Source organism: Perognathus longimembris, chromosome 22, assembly GCF_023159225.1.
Source record: "Perognathus longimembris pacificus isolate PPM17 chromosome 22, ASM2315922v1, whole genome shotgun sequence".
In the NCBI taxonomy this organism is placed as follows: domain Eukaryota; kingdom Metazoa; phylum Chordata; class Mammalia; order Rodentia; family Heteromyidae; genus Perognathus; species Perognathus longimembris.
This window is the reverse complement of record NC_063182.1, coordinates 11892395-11908798: the sequence shown is the minus strand read 5'-3', so window position 1 is coordinate 11908798 and position 16404 is coordinate 11892395. Positions and strand designations below refer to the sequence as shown.

The 16404-nt window shown below is 43.9% G+C and overlaps 1 protein-coding gene across 1 annotated transcript in view; it reads left to right on the top strand.

Moving 5' to 3' along the window:
- Positions 1-221: 221 nt before the first annotated feature.
- The window catches only part of Serinc5 (serine incorporator 5), a 92138-nt gene continuing 75955 nt past the window's right edge, over positions 222-16404 (top strand). Inside the window, exon 1 of the mRNA XM_048331067.1 lies at positions 222-389. Coding sequence (XP_048187024.1) covers positions 363-389 — 27 coding nt within the window. The 5' untranslated portion in view covers positions 222-362. The remainder of the gene's footprint in view (positions 390-16404) is intronic.

The window sequence follows — 16404 nt, the reverse complement described above, 5'->3', positions numbered from 1 at the left end:
AGCGGCGCCTCTCCGGGAAGTGACCGCAGCGGTCCAGCACCCTGACGCCAGCGGAAGTGCGGGTCGGGGGCGAGCCCGCTCCGGCGTCCCGGCCGGGCCGGGCGGGCGTGGGGCGTGGCTGGCGGCCGGGGGCGGGGCCGGGGCGGGGCTGGCGGCGCGGGGCGGGGCCTGGCGGCGCGGGGCGGGGCTTGGAGGCAGTTGTTTTCACCCGGGCGGCGTTGCCTGGCGCTCAGCTGGGGCTGCTGCACGGCGGGGAGGCGGGATCAGCCGGGGCGAGAGGCGCGCGCGGAGCGAGGAGCCCGGAGAGCCGGAGGGGCGCGCGGAGCGAGCGGGGGAGCGCACGGTGGTCGCGGGCCGCCGCGATGTCCGCGCAGTGTTGTGCCGGCCAGGTGAGTCCGGCGGGGCGCCGTGCGGGGTGTCAGGTCGGGCTGGTGGCGGGTCGTTCGAGGCTGGCGGGCGCCTCCCGGCAGGGGAACGCTTCTGGCCGCCGCTCGGCGTTCAGCCTGCGGGGGGAACCTTGCACGGCGCGGGTGGGCGGGCGCGAAGGGACGTGGGGAAGCCCGGTGGGCGACCCCGAGGTCTCCTCGTGCGGCCTCCGGACGTCGGCGAGAGGCCGCGCGTGCAGGGCTCACGGGTGAGAGTCGCCGAGCCGTCGTGGCACCACCGCCCGTCAGGTGAATGCAGGATAGGACGTGGGTTGGGACAACCCTGCTACCCGGACCAGAACTGGAAGGGAAGTGCCCGGGCGGGTTGCATTTGGCCCCTCACAGTCTAGAAGATGGGCCGTGTAAGTAAGGTGGAGGAGGTCTTGAAGCTCCACTTCCAGCCTCTTGGGCTTTGCCTTGCTTCCTGAGTTTACCCAACCAATCCAGCCTTGCTGGGCTGGGCACTAGCGCCCCATTGCCTGGGTAGGGCGCAGGCATGAACATCCCTCTGCAACTGAGCTTTGCCCGAACCTGTTCTGTAATCTCGCGTATTGCATTTACAATAGCTCAAATCACAGATGTCCGTGGGTGCTAGCCATCTCCCACCCAGTTAGCAGGCATCGGGGTGGAATCAGTAGGGTATTTTTTTGTTTTCTTTTGCTAATCCCCTTTATGCTAATTGGACTTCATACTACGCGGTTAGAACAAACCACGAAATGGGTTAGAGATTTCTGGGCGCCGACCTCACTCTTCCTGCGTGTCCCTGTAGTTTTTAATGGTGTATTTTTCTAAAAGCGATTGTGAGGGCATTCAGGTACAGGTTGTTCTTGCTTTCCGTCAGTCTTTGGAGAATCTGTAAGTGCTGTGAGCGTGGCAGGGGTTAAAGCTGCGGTCTCTTTACCAGACTGTTCTCTTTGGGGGTGGCCTTGTGGGGTTATTTTGGTTTCTGAGGTCTAATACTGTGCTTGGCAAACATTCAAGTTGGTATTTGTAGACATGAGGAAATTGCTCTAGGTACAATGCATTCTTCCCTTCTGGCAAGGGAAGAGAGGGCACAGAAAGGCTCATCATCTTACCAGGGTGTTTGAGGGACCAAGACCCGCCAGAGAGGTTGTTTTCCAGTAAACTACAATGATCATCATCGTTATTATTATTATTAGGGAAGCTAGGGATTGAACCCAAGGCCTCATGTGCAGGTATGATAGGCAAGTGCTCAACTATTTAACTACACCTCCAGTCCCCTGGGGATTGAATTCAGGGCCTGAGTGCTGCCCATCAACTTTTTACATTCAAGGCTAGAACTCTGCCACTTGCGCCACAGCTCCACTTCCAGCTTTTTGGTGGCTAATTGGAGATATAAGTCTCACGGACTTTACCGCCCAGTCTGGCTTTCTACCACGATCCTCAGATCTCATCCTCCTGAATAACTAGGATTATAAGTGTAAGCCCAGCTGGTGCCCAGCTGTTGTTGTTTTGAGGTAATTTCTCCATAACTGGAGTAATTAAATGTATTGGGGAGGGCTAACTGGAGTAATTAAATATATTGGGGAGGGCATCAGTCCTGGTCCCTTTAAAGCTTTTGTGTTTTTTTTTTAAGTGCCTAATTTCATGCTCTGAAGATTACCAGTACTCACTCAGATGAGTTTTGTAAAACAATTACTGGCATGATTGTTACCTTGAATGACTTGTTTCTAAAATCCCCCTCTTGGACTTTGGAAAGAACCAAATCTTGGCTGTTCCATCACAGGACAGTGACTTCTGCTTTCTCAGTGCTGCTTCAGTCTCATTGTGGTAGATTTCAGTGCAGTGAAGGACTGTGCATGGTGGTTTTATCTGGGGCTGTTAAGGAGTTTATGTGAAGGGCTGGGGGTGTAACTCAATGGTAGAATATGTATTGCTTGCCTAGTATGTGCTAGGCTTGAGTTGAGTTCAGTCCCCAGCATCATGTCGAAAGAACGCCAGCAAACTTCACAGCATCATCATCAGAATCTTAAGTGTACAACTGTACAACTCATGGGCGGAGAGGGAAAGCGGGGGGAGGTGGGGGAAAATGAGGGAGGAGGTAACAAAGTTGAACAAGAAATGTACTCACTGCCTTACATATGAAACTGTAACCCCTCTGTACCTCATTTTGACAATAAAGAAAAAAAATCTAAGTGTACCAGTTGTGGTTTTTATTATTTGAATACTTACTTTGTGCCAGGAAGTGGATATATAGTAAGAAGCTAGGCAAACATCTCTGCTGTTAATAGTGCCGTGTGTGTGTGTGTGTGTGTGTGTGTGTGTGTGTGTGTGTGTGGTAGTGGGGGGAAAGGGATATGACATTCCAAATAACAGAATAATAAATTCACTAGTTGTGTAACAAAGCAGTGGGTAGAACAGCCTTAGGAGTGTTTTCAAAGGAGCCTATCTTGAGAAGATGCATCTAGAATTGAGACTGATTAATGAAGAAAAAGAGCAAGTCTGAGTAAAGAATCTTCCAGGGTGTGGGAGGAGTAGAAGGCACCCTGGGGGAGGTGGTTAGATGCATTCATGAATTAATGGATTCATGGGTTATCCAGGAAGTAGCTTTGGTATAAAACGGAGTTGTCTGTGGCATACTTGCTTTTTACCGTTTGCTGCCCTCTACCCCATTGTGATGTAGCAAGAAGACCCTCGCTTGATGCTAAACAAATGCTAGTGGCTCACTCCCGGGCTGCCCCGCCTCCAGAATATTTAAGAAGGATTTCTTTTCTTTTTAAATGACTTGGTCTCAGATATTCAGGTATAACAACAGAAAACAAAACTAGGGGCTGGGAATATGGCCTAGTGGCAAGAGTGCTTGCCTCATATACATGAAGCCCTGGGTTGGATTCCCAAGCACCACATATATAGAAAACGGCCAGAAGTGGCGCTATGGCTCAAGTGGCAGAGTGCTAGCCTTGAGCAAAAAGACAGTGCTCAGGCCCTGAGTCCAAGGCCAAGGACTGGCAGGAAAAAAGAAAAAGAAAAAAAAAAAAAAAGAAAACAAAACTAGCAAGTATCTAGTGAAGGGAGAGGTTTGAGAGGAGATAAGCCAGATGTTGTGCCCGTGAATAAGTCATCCTCTACTACAGAGTGGGTATGATAACACTGGTTGGGTGATTATGAAGATAACATATATTAATATAAAATTACAAGAGTTGGTGATACCCCAAATCTTAGAGGTCATGACCACCAGCATCAGCACAGTGGCCAGGTCATCTTCTTTTCTTTTTGTACTTTAGTATTCTTAGCTTTTGGTTGGGTTGTTGGCTACTGGTGGCAGAGATTAGAGTGGTCACTCAACACCTGGGCATAGAGCACTATACTGGATCCCTACAGATAAGAATGATAGAGCTTCCGGGCTGGGAATATGGCCTAGTGGCAAGAGTGCTTGCCTCGTATACATGAAGCCCTGGTTTTGATTTTCCCAGTACCAACCATGTATATAGAAAATGGCCAGATGAAATATTGTTATTCGCAGGGAAATGGTCAGAACTTGAACAAATAATGTTGAGTGAGACAAGCCTAGAACACAGAAAACAAAGGGGCATGATCTCCCTGATATATGACTGTTAACAAAGGGAGACAGACAGTAGAGACCAAGTCTGTGAATACTGTATATATGTCTACCTGACCTAGACAAGGGATAGAAAAACAGGACGTAAGATATCACAAGAAATGTACACACTGCCCTACTATGTAACTGCACCCTTTTTGCATAACACCTTGTAAAAAAATTTATGTTCAATTAAAAAAAAAAAAAGAAAATGGCCAGAAGTGACTCTGTGGCTCAAGTGGCAGAGTGCTAGCCTTGAGCAAAAAGAAGCCAGGGACAGTGCTCAGGCCCTGAGTCCAAGGCCCAGGACTGGCAAAAAAAAAGAATGATAGCGCTTCCTTGCTCTCCTAACTTATGTGGGGGAAGCTTGTACGAAATGACAGTACATACTGTGAGAGGTGAGGTCAGGTGTGTACTTCACAAACCTAAATAACTCTTTCCAGACAATCAGAGAATAAAGTCTAGCAAGATTTATTGCAGGCAGCTTTCAGCATTGATGATGATAACTGAAATTTATTTCAGCACAGTGTAGTTTTACAAATACATCATTCATTGCCATAGTGAGTGAGGTTCTCTTCTCTGTGGTCTGCTTTTACAGAGGAGGCAGCTGGAGCCTAGAGCTGGAGATTCTCTGAGGGATGTCACATGGTGTTGACACTTGGCTTAAGCTGCATGACCTTTGGGCTAGACTGCTATTCCTTTGTATTCTTCTTAATAGAGTATGGATCAATAACTTATGAAGGGAAGACAGTGTTGAACACAACAATTCAGGGTTTTCTTTTTTTGTTTGTTTGTTTTTTTTCTTGGCCAGTCCTGGGCCTTGGACTCAGGGCCTGAGCACTGTCCCTGGCTTCTTCCCACTCAAGGCTAGCACTCTGCCACCTGAGCCACAGCGCCCCTTCTGGCCGTTTTCCATATATGTGGTGCTGGGGAATCGAACCGAGAGCTTCATGTGTAGGAGGCAAGCACTCTTGCCACTAGGCCATATTCCCAGCCCAATTCAGGGGTTTTGATAGATATTGTTGGCTGTCAGTTGATATGGGTGCATGTGGATTCGTTTCTTCTTTATACCTGGTCCAAGTTATAAACACCAAAGTTGCACATTTAGTTCTGCCACACATGCAGATGTTTATTAGTAAGTACGTACAAAATAGTTGTGTAGCCTGTTCTGAGATTCTGTGAAGTTATCTAGCTCTTTGATCTTGGTGCTATGGCAAGCAGGTGTCTTACACAAAAAGTTCACATAGGGAAGATGGGACAGCATTCTAATGGGAAAGGCTTGACTTAACTTTCTGGTTGGGCGCAGGCAATCAACAGTGCCACACCAGCAGGACCCTGTAGCTGTCACAAGCTCATGGTTGTCATTCATAGAAAGAAGACACAGTGCATCCTTCCAGCCAGCTCACCAAGGGCAGGAATGCCCAGGCCCACGTGTACAGCCAGATAAGATTTCTTGATTACTAAGATTTTCCTCAGTGAAAACCCACTTGGATTGTCTCATAATAGTTAACAAAGCCTGGAATGCCACTAAGTATTGTCCATTGTCAAAGGTAAATAAAGAGGGATATAAAAAGGTTTCACTCAGTAGCTGTGGATGGGAGAGAAATAGGCTCCATTCTATCTTGTGCAGAAATAAGTGGGTCTTTGAAAGGAGACTGATGTGCCTGGTGGCTCAGGTAGTGTCCTGGAAGTTCAAGGTAACAGAAGGGTGTAAGAGTCATGAAGTCAGCTGTGCCTGTTGGCTGGCTCTGATCAGGGTTAGGCTTTGCTCCTCCCACTGAGCCTGGGAGAAAGGAGTCCTATGCTGGTTAATTATATTGTAAAAGGATTGGCTTTTAGGCCCTAGAGATGAATACTCCTACCTTATTGTCTCTGCCCCTAGGTAGGGGGATTGTTCTCAGGACCTCTCTATGTGAAATCTGCAGCTGCGCAAGTCCTTTATGTAAAATTACTTTGTATTTGTGTATTTCCCATGCACATACTTTAAATCATTTCTATATTACTTTTAATGCCTACTTAACACAATGAAATGCTATGCCAGTACTTGTTATGTTGCATTGTTTAGGGAATAATGGTGAGAATAGTCTGTACATGTTCAGCACAAACTTATTTTCTTTTTCTTCGACATCTTCGATCCTTGGTTGGTTGATTCCATGGATGTTCACTGAACACATCCATCCCAGTGCTTTCAGAGAGGGCAACCAGGAACCAGGAACAGGGCCTTGTGGCCAGAACCAGCAATGGATTCTTTTGATAGCCTTGAGCTTTTGTACACTGGGACTTAGAAGGAGCCGAAGGCTTCTGGTAGCAGAACGCCCACACACCACCTGGTTGTGGTCATGGGCCTACCCTGGCTACTGAGGAATGCCGTGTGTGTGTGTGTGTGTGTGTGTGTGTGTGTGTGTGTGTCTGTCTGTCTGTCTGTCTGTCTGTCTTTTAGGCAGAACACAGAGCATGACATCCTGGAACCCTATGAGGAGCACTTTTGTTTTCAAAATCATTGTTTTTCTACTACTCTTTGTTAATAGTGTTTGGATATCTTTGATGATCTTTTTTTTTCCCCTCACAAATTCTTCCACCCTTGGAAGGAATCCGGGTGTGAAAAGTCATTCTTTCCATGACTGATATAGATAATCGTTTGAACAATAGAGGTAGATTTGTGGAACATGGGAAAAATCACATATTACCCAGAGAGAACAATATTTGGAGGTTTTATATCCAGTCACATAGAATCTGTGTGATTTTACTTTACAAAATTGGGATTGTGTTGTGTTGTATTTGATCCTACTCTTTTTGATGGATTATGGGGTGACCAAAATTTTTTTTGTAATACACTCAGCCACTAATTTATAGCCTAAATATTTTCTGCATTTATATTCAAGTACAGATAGTGCTGTACTTCATTTTTCTACATGTGTCAAAGTTGAATGTGTGAAACTCAGTCAATTGATTAATAATGTGTTAGTCGGCGTGAATGTTTTTCTAATCCTAAAAGGCTAAAAATAATGAGGAAAAAGACTAATTCGACTCCTCTAGATGTCATCATTGATAATATATTCTAATTGTTTACAACTTTAATTTGGATCTTTTTATTTACAGACAGCACGTGTCCATAAGTATTTGAATCACTGTTTTCCTGGTGTGTGTGTGTGTTTCCTTGTGTGTGTGTGTGTGTGTGTGTGTGTGTGTGTGTTTGATAGTGCCTATTCCGGATGCTATAAGCCTTCCTACCTTTCTGCCTTCCTTCCTTCTCTCTTTTTTTTTTTTTTTTGGTCAGTACCAGAATTTGAATTCCAGGGTCTTGTGCTTGCTAGGCAGATTCTCTACTACTTGAGCTGTAACCCTGAGTTTTCAGTAAGGTTTTACAGTTTTGCTTGGGGCCAGATCTTGATTGTGATCTTCTTACTGATGTCTCTTGCTTACCTGCAATGACAGCCATGCCCCACAGCTTGTTTGTTGGGATGGAATCTCACTAAGTTGTTTTTTTTTTTTTTTGCCAGTACTGGGGCTTGGACTCAGGGCCTGAGCACTGTCCCTGGCTTCTTTTTGCTCAAGGCTAGCACTCTGCCACTTGAGCCACAGCGCCACTTCTGGCCATTTTCTGTATATGTGGTGCTGGGGAATTGAACCCAGGGCCTCATGTATACGAGGCAAGCGCTCTTGCCACTAGGCCATATCCCCAGCCCCTCTCACTAAGTTTTTGTCCAGGCTAGCCCCCAAACACAATCTTTCCAATCTCTGCCTCTGAGCAGCTGGGGGTTACAGGTATCAGTTACCACACCCGGCCTAGGTCTTGTGCTTCTTGCCACTAGTATGGGGCACTCTTATCTTTCTAGACATTTTTTTACAATGAGGACAGAATGCAGTAAGATGGCTGCTTACTTTCTCCACCATGCTGATGTCAAACTGTTCATCCAGGATGCTCAGGATGACCTTGGGGATATGTGCTGCAGCCAAGTTCTGTTGTCTGGAAGATAAGTCTCTTTCCTTTACCTTGAACAGTAGGGGAGTGAAGGTTGCTGTGTGTGTTGGAGAGCTGGCATGAAGGTCATTCCTTCAGATTTGTTTTTTTTTTTTGTAGGAGGTGGTGGCTGCTTAGTAGCAGCCCTGGGCAAATTGACAAGTAGCTTTGGGGGATGACTGTGCCAAGAGCCATGGAGAAGCCAATCTAGGCTGAGGGAGTAGAAGGCGGTCTCTGAGTCATCTCTGCGCTGTAGAGATAAGGGGAACAACTGCCTCATCGCTCTCTTCTACTCTGTGGGTAAATATCACCAGGAGATTTCCCACAAATCTTGCATGTCTGGGAATTGGCCTGCAGCCTCCGACTTCACTTGTCAGTTTCCCAGGTGTTTTCATTGTAGGTAGTCACCACTGAGGAACTTCAAGAATATAGAGCAATGATCTTGGTGGCACTGACTGCTTGTATGGGGGAGCAGCAACTAGACCATTTCATCTGTGGTAACTTGAATTACAAAGGAAGACTTTATAGAAACTGGTGCCTGCAGAAGTAGCATGCAATTTCCATCTCATTTTGTCATCTAGCTATTTTCAGCATTTTGAAAAGGTAGCAATACCTGCCTAATAAAGAAGTTATTTCTCCGTGCCTTGACCCAAGCAGCTTTGTTAGTGAGTTTGCATTCTATATTGTTGGTGTCTATTGAATTTAGTGTTCTGATTGGATTTTGAGAGCAGTACAAACAGTGATGCCGCTACGAACCATCATTATCCTCACAGGGACTGCGTTTTAAAAAGCAAAACTTGACTGTAATGCTCTGATATCCTACTTACTGTGTATCTTAAAACCTTTCCATTATCTCCTAGCTTGCATATTAATGACTTTTTAAAAGATCTTAGAATATAATCTTATAGTCAGCATAATATGTAGGAAATTCAAATAGTGGATTGCTTTGGGTATATAAAACATTGGTTTGAATTTTAAAGGACATGGCTTTTCTTCTGTAGCTTGCCTTGTGAAAATAAAGTTGCTGATGTTATATAGAAAGCAGCTGCTATGAAAAAACTTAGATTGAGTTTAAATCGCAAAACAAGTTTTGAAACACTTTGTGGGTTTGCAGTATATAGTGATTAGACAGCGTTTTTGCTGTTTTTTCCCCCCTTCCCGTGAAAACTATCTAGTCAAAACAAAAGAAGGAAAAAAGAACACATCCACACTTCTTAAACTTATATAGGAAAACATGAAGAGGGGACAAAGAAAATCTAGTGTTGGTTCATGGAGCATTTTTATAAACTGGCTAATTGTGTTTAGAAGTAATGCTTGTGAGATCTTTTGTGGCATTTCTTTTCCAGTTTTTTGTTTTGTTTTGTGTTTGAATTCCATGTCAGTAATTTGTGGAGGGGTTTGCCAACATGGGGGAGGAAGTCAGGCTTTTGTTCTTGACTGCATGCTCTTTTATTTCCAGTGGTGTTCTCCAAAACAGTGACAGTATTTTGTAATGAAAACTGTTCTCTGTAATAGGACTCTTTGTCTATGAACTTGCTTCAGCTTTGCTAGTGTTTTATCCCTAAGGGCTCCAAGACGTTACTGACTTATTTTACTTATTGTTTTTTTTCTTTAACAATTCCTAAAATAGTGTGTCAGCCGATAAATATTCACCGAGTATCCAGAAGAATATAATTCGAAGGCAGTAACTAGCTTTACTTCTGCACCATGATGCTGGTTTACTTGGCAGTGCAAGATGGCCCCCAGGGCAGAATTTCTCCATTATTGATAGTTTGTGCACCTCAGTTTGGACTGTTGCTCCCAGGGAACCACTGAGGAGACCCTGGGTGTGGTGACAGTTCTCTTGAGTGAGCTCTAGGTATTCTGCAGTTACGTAGAATTGTGTCTGTGTACTGTGAACACTTTTCTAGGAAGAGGGTCTCACCTTCTCACAGGCTGTGGAATGACAAGGAGAGATAACCATGCAATCTAGAAATACACATTTCAAAAGCAGACATATATTCCCTTTGGCATGTGAGGAAAGAAAGATAATTTTAGTGAGGGTAGAGCCTGCCTAGAAAGAGTGTGGAGGATTAGGGGCAGCTCTGGAGCTATTGGTCTAGTCCAGTGACACCCAGGAATCAAGTGACAAAAAGACCAGTGCTCAGGATTTTGGCAGTCATAGTGTCTTAGCAACAGGAGGTAGACTACTGGTATTGAGCCCTGGGGGAGCTGGGAGCAAAGATTATTATTTTTTAAGATAAAAAGACACTGGTGGCTCACTCCTGTAATCCTAGCTACTCAGGAGGCTGAGATCTGAGGATTGTAGTTCAAAGCCAGCCAGAGCAGGAAGTCCATGAGACTTATCTCCAGTTAACCACCAGAAAACCGGAAGTTGTGTTGTGGCTTAAAGTGGTAGAACACCAGCCTTGAGCAAAAGGGCTTAGGGACAGTGCCCAGTGCCTAAGTTTCAGCCCCATGACTGACAAAAAAAAAAAAAAAAAAAAAAAAGATAAAAAGAGGCAAGCTCTTGAAGATTGATGGGGTGGGTAGAGGCCTGGACACTTACTACTGGAAGATGCTCAAATTTCATTACTCTAAGCTCTTTTGTGGTATGTATGGTGAATTCTTGTCTGTGTTCTCCTTTCCCCACTTCATTTGTCTACCCCTGTCCCATTGGCCCTAGCCCCCCTTTCCTGCTACTGATTTATTGTTTTAATAATGGCATAATGGTGCATATATATGTGATATGCTGTGATATTCTGTACACATATACATCATATAATGATCAAATCAGAATAAAGCATATCTATCACTTCAAACATTGATCTTTTTTGTGATAAGAGCATTCAAAATCCTCCTAGCTATTTTTCAATATATAGCATGTTATTGTTAACATTGCCATTCTACTGTGCAATAAAATACCAGTCTTTAGTCTTCCTGTCTAATTGTAACTTCCTGTCTACTTGTCTAATTTCTTGCCACTTCCCCATTCCCTCTTCTAAGTTTGCAGAATGTTATATTTTTCATCAAGTGGCACATTAATTAAATCATCTCCTCACCTCAAGTTTTCTAGATACAGGATATTATTAACTAAGATTCTGTTCTTTGGAAAATTCTGGACAGGTAAGTCTAGTTTTGTAGTGATAAGGTTTTTTTTATCTGCCTGATCTTTTGACTTGAGCCACAATGCCACTTCTGGCCTTTTCTGAGTGCTTTACTGGAGATAAGAGTAGTTTACTAGAGATAAGAGTCTCATGGACTTTTCTGCCTCAGCTGGCTTTGAACTATGATCCTCAGGTCTCAGCCTCCTGAGTAATTAGGATTACAGGTGGGAGCCACACACACTTGGCTTGTCTGCCTGATTTTTGAGCCTCTCCAAGGGGCATACTGCTGTTCTTTGTTCTTCACCTCTGTATGCTTTGGTTTCCTTCCTCATCAAGTGAGGGAGAGTCTGTCTTACAATCCCCTGCAGTCCTTACAAGACATGTACAAAACTTTGTTATCTTCCAAGTGGTGACACATCATGGCAGGGTTCTGTGCAAGAAACTCTGACCACTCTCAGTGATTTAAACAGCAGATTTACCGTAGGGAATTAAGTATTTAAAAAGTAATTGGAAGAACTAGAGGAAACAGAACCAATCAGGAGGCTGCCTTGGGAACTCTTACCTTTGAAAGATGTGATCCAGAGATCAGGGACAGATGCTGCCAGTCACCATACAGCTCGAGGCTCGGAATCCTGCAGCTGTAACTGCCTGTCCTATCTAGGACCTTGCCTGATGGCAGATGCCACAGTACGAAGATAACTTGTACTTCTTTGTCACCTTCCACATATTCTCAGTGCTGTTCATTGTTAAGACTTAACGGCCAAATGTAGGAAATGTGGTATAATTGTTCAGATTCTATAAAAGAAAGAGGGGCATGGGAATAGAGTGAGATGACCACAAACTACTAGCCCTTGATATAACACATCCTAACTCCAAGAGAGCACTGTGCTTGTGGCTAGTGTTGGCTTCTCCATGACAAAGGCAAAAGGCCAGGGCTGAGGAGGCTGAGGAGGAGGAAGTAGTGATGAGATGGCAAAACCAGACAGCATTTATCACCTAAACTGAGTGGTCAGCTCCTTCCTTACTGGTTTTCCTTCCCACACAGCCAGTAGATTGACATTTCAATTAAATCATGCTATCCTCTGCCTGATTTTTTTTCAAGTTTTCTAAGTGCAAACCCATCTTAAGAATCTATTGTTCTGGGTTTCTATCAAGTTAAATTATTCTGAATGTCAAAGTTATTAATATGTATATGTAGTGATATTTCAATCTTACCTGTACTTGGTCAGTTTTGTTCCTCATTTTCTTTAATGAATCTAACTAGGGTATTTACCAATTTTGTTATTGTTAGTTATTGTTATTAGTTTTTGCAGTGCTATAGATGGAAACCAGGGCCTTGCACACATATTAGATAAGTGCTTTACCACTGAGCTACCTTTCCAGACCTCTTTCTTTTTGAGGTAAGTCCTTAGTATAAAGTCTAGGTCAGTCTTGAACTCATTCTCCTGCCCATGTCTGCTGATTGCTGGCATTACAGGTGTGTACCACCACACACAGCTGCAGTCATTAATTTTCTAGTTATTGGTTCTTCTCTTTATTATTAACTTAATTTTTCACTTTGTTTAATTTGTTGTTTGTTTAGATCCTTTTTTATCAAAATAAGCATTCAGAATTACAAATTGCAGCCTACACATTTTCGTATAATATTTTTTGTTTTCATTATTAGGATCTACGTTTTATACATTTCTCCTTTGAATTATGGATTTTTTGGGGAAGTGTGTTGCTGGGTGCCAGTGGCTTATGCCTGTCTGTAATCCTAGCTACCCAGGAGGCTGAGATCTGAGGATTGCATTTGGAAGCCAGACTGGGCAGGAAAGTCTGTGAGACACTTATCTCCAATAAACTACTCAGAAAAAGTTGGCACTGTGGCTCAAGTGACAGAGTGCCAGCCTTGAGCACAAAGAGACTCAGGGTCAGTGCCCAGGTTCTGAGTTCAAACCCCAGGACAGGCCAAAAAAATAAAAAAAGGAAAATAAAAAGAGAAGTATGTCATTAATTTCCAAATAATGACAAAGATCTTCAAGGAGCTAATGAGAGCTTTGTGGCTATATAGTAAGGGGATAAGTAGTGGGTGGGAGTGGACAAGGAGAAGCAGTGAAGCCATCTTGGTTAAGCCATGTCTGGTCAGGAATGACTAGCTGAGACGAGTCAGTACTAAGAAAGTTGCTGCTGCCTAGGGGTAGCTTTAATCTCCATCACAGAGATCTTTATCTAACAGACCTGAGATCTTGGAGTCCGAAGAGACTGCAGTGGAATAAGTCAGAAAGGCAAGATGGTTATTTAGGACAACAACTGAATCCTCAGAACTTACACTTGCAGACTTGTTGACTCCACACCAATGCTGTGGAACAGGACATTGCAAAAATGGGCAGTCGACAGCCTGTTGATTATGATATCCCTGCACACCTTGAAAATACCTTGGTTGCTCTGATCTCAGTGCCTCCACTTAGAAGAGGGAGGCATACCAGCTGAAGGCCACGTTCTCCTTAAATGACTAGCTTATCTACCCACCCAATTAATTGGGAATCTGATGCCCCACATTGAAGGTAGCAAAAAGAGACAGACGGAAAATGAAGGCAGACATACCAAGTTTTATTTTGTTTTCAGGTACCTGTTAGGCATTTACAGGGCCGAGTAAAGTAATTGAAAGTAGCATGTAGTTATGTAGTTAGCTAATATAAACATTTGTTTCCTTTTTGGTGCAGATACTGCCTTTTTGTGTGTGTGTGTGCTGAGGGTGTAACTCCAGGCTCAGGGACTTGTACCCACTAGGCAAGCCCTCTGCCGCGGAGCTGCACCCAGGTCCAAAGGGACCGTCTCTAGAAGTGATGAAAATGACTATATACACTAGTTACACTTAAAATATTATTTTTCTTTATAAAATAATACATGGTTATGTGAAAAATTATGGGTCATAATGTGTAAAGAAGAAAACAGATACCATTCATAATCCCACAAAGAATGAACCCCATTTTATTTCACTATTTTCTTTGTAGACATTTAGTGCATTAAAACAATGACAAAAGCAATGCTGTCTCCTATACTAGGTGAAAGGCCTAGAAATAGTCTTGCTATAACACAACATGATGTATATATTAAAAAAGTTACCATATTATGCAAAATTGTACAATAAAAGCCATTCGTTTTGCCCGGCGAGGTATATGTGCCTATAATCCTAGCCCTTGGGAGGCTGAAGCCAGATGACCCAGCTGGTGCTACAGAGTGAGCTCATGCCTGGCCCAGGCTAGCCTGTTAGTCCAGCTGCATAGCAGGAAGGACCCTGTTTTACTAATCCCAACCTCATCAGTTCTACGAGAAACATTCACAAAATTTTGTAATGTTAAATATGTAAATACTGCTGGGCGTCACACCTGTGATCCAAGCTGCTCAAGAGGCTGAGATCTGAGGATTATGGTCTGAAGCCAGCCCAGGCAGGAAAGTTTATGAGACTCTTAGGGCCAATTAACCAATAAAAAGTCGAAGAGAAGCCGTGACTCAAGTGGTCGAGTACCAGATTCGAGTAGATGAGCTTAGGGACAGATGGTGCCTTGTCCTTGAGTTCAAGCCTCAGTACCACACACACACACACACACACACACACACACACACACACACAAGCTATGATAAATTTGGTACTTCTTTGGAAAAGACTAGAAAGGAGTTTGGGAAGTTAGACCTTTTCTGTTGTGAGGTGGTAGGAGGGAGGGCATTTGAGATTGGATGCGAGGTGTTTAGTGACTCAGGAGGCCCTCTCTGAGTTGTGTGCAGTTCATTTCAACTAGGGGCAGTTTTCTGCCTTCAGCTAGTGTTTTCCACCTGCAGAATTATACCTTCTGTTATGTTCAGGCTGTGCATTACTCCTGTTGGAACAAATGTTATGTTTTCAAAGCAAATATAAAATGAATAGCTCTGAAGCCCTGGACTTGTAGATTTTGTTCGGGAAAGCTTAACCAAATCACACTTGGGTTCACTCTGAGGTTTGGAAACTGTGTCTTCAGGCTTCCTTTGGATCTACTCCCAGAAAGCTGTTTCTGGAAGGATCTCTGCTCTTCTGACCTACTTGTGTTTCCCTTCTTGTACTGTACTAAGCAAACAATTCCAGAAACAGGAACTTCCTATTTTCAGAGGCAGTTCTACTTCATTGTTAGGGAGCACTAGTATATTTGTTCCTCCCAAGGCTGACATGGCTTACCTCTGTCCTAGAGAGGGACACAGTAGTTTTCGTATACTAGAGTCACAGATGGTCACATGGAAAGTGGGCCTGGTCTCTATCTTTGAGGTCACAGAAACCCACAATTGAGTTGATGCTCTTGTTCCTGGGCATGAGAATCTGCAGTGTCTACCCAAATCATACCAAAAATTAGACATACTGATAAGAGGGAATTGGGACCCTCAGAAACCAAAATATTTAAACCTTGGGAATACCCAAAAGGAATTTTAAGGATAATGGTCTGGCATTGTGAAGTTAGAACTACTATCTAGGAAAGTTCTTGGTTGGCAGTAAGCCAGAGAAAGTCTCAGCACTGCAGCTGAGGTTTCTAACAGGAGTCTTCCCGTGGCCTCTGGTCCTGCCTTACAGCTTTCAGCGGCTGCTGAGGCATTGAAATCACTCCGACTTCTGGAGCTGGGATCCTCAACTAACTGGGGGGAACTGTCAGCCACTCTAATCACCCGGCCCATTCCTCATATCTACTGTACTCCTAGTAAAGACAGCAAGCAGATCCTGGGCTTCTCCAGTGCTCGTTTTAAGTTCGTGGGTTATAGATTTGAAGCACACGTTTGTAGTTTTAAATCTCAAGTTGGCAGTTTTATGCTGTATTTTCTTGTAATAAAATCAGTTAAAACCTCTTGCCTTCTCCCATGTCTTTGACTCTTCAGCAGCTGATCTGTTGTTTTTGAGAAAATTCTGTTTGGTGTGGGGATCATATGATTTGACAGAAAGCAGTTATAGGATTTAACAGAGAGCAGTTTTTAAGATGTCTGTTCAGTCCCGGTTGCTGAGTAAGGGATATTAGGCTTTTTAAACGGAGCTGGTTAACCAATGAGGTACTTTATGCAAATCGTTTTGCCCCTCCTGTGGCTTCTGGCTGCTGGCTTTGAAAAGCATGGAGCAGTAAATTATTTCCTTATGATTGAGGGGACAGTTGGGGGGACAGGAGCAGGGGATTTGAAGTTTGGAATTGAAGCCTCTTTGAAGCCTGAGCTCCTTTGGAGCTGTCTCTGACTCCTTTCTTTCCTGAAGTGGTGTGGCAAAAAGCGGCTTAGTGCTTGAAAGGAATGATGATGGTCTCTTTCTACTTGCACCTCATATTGGCTTGTTAGAAAGACCTTCCCCTTCTACTCAACATTGTCCTTCTACTATTACCTTTGCCT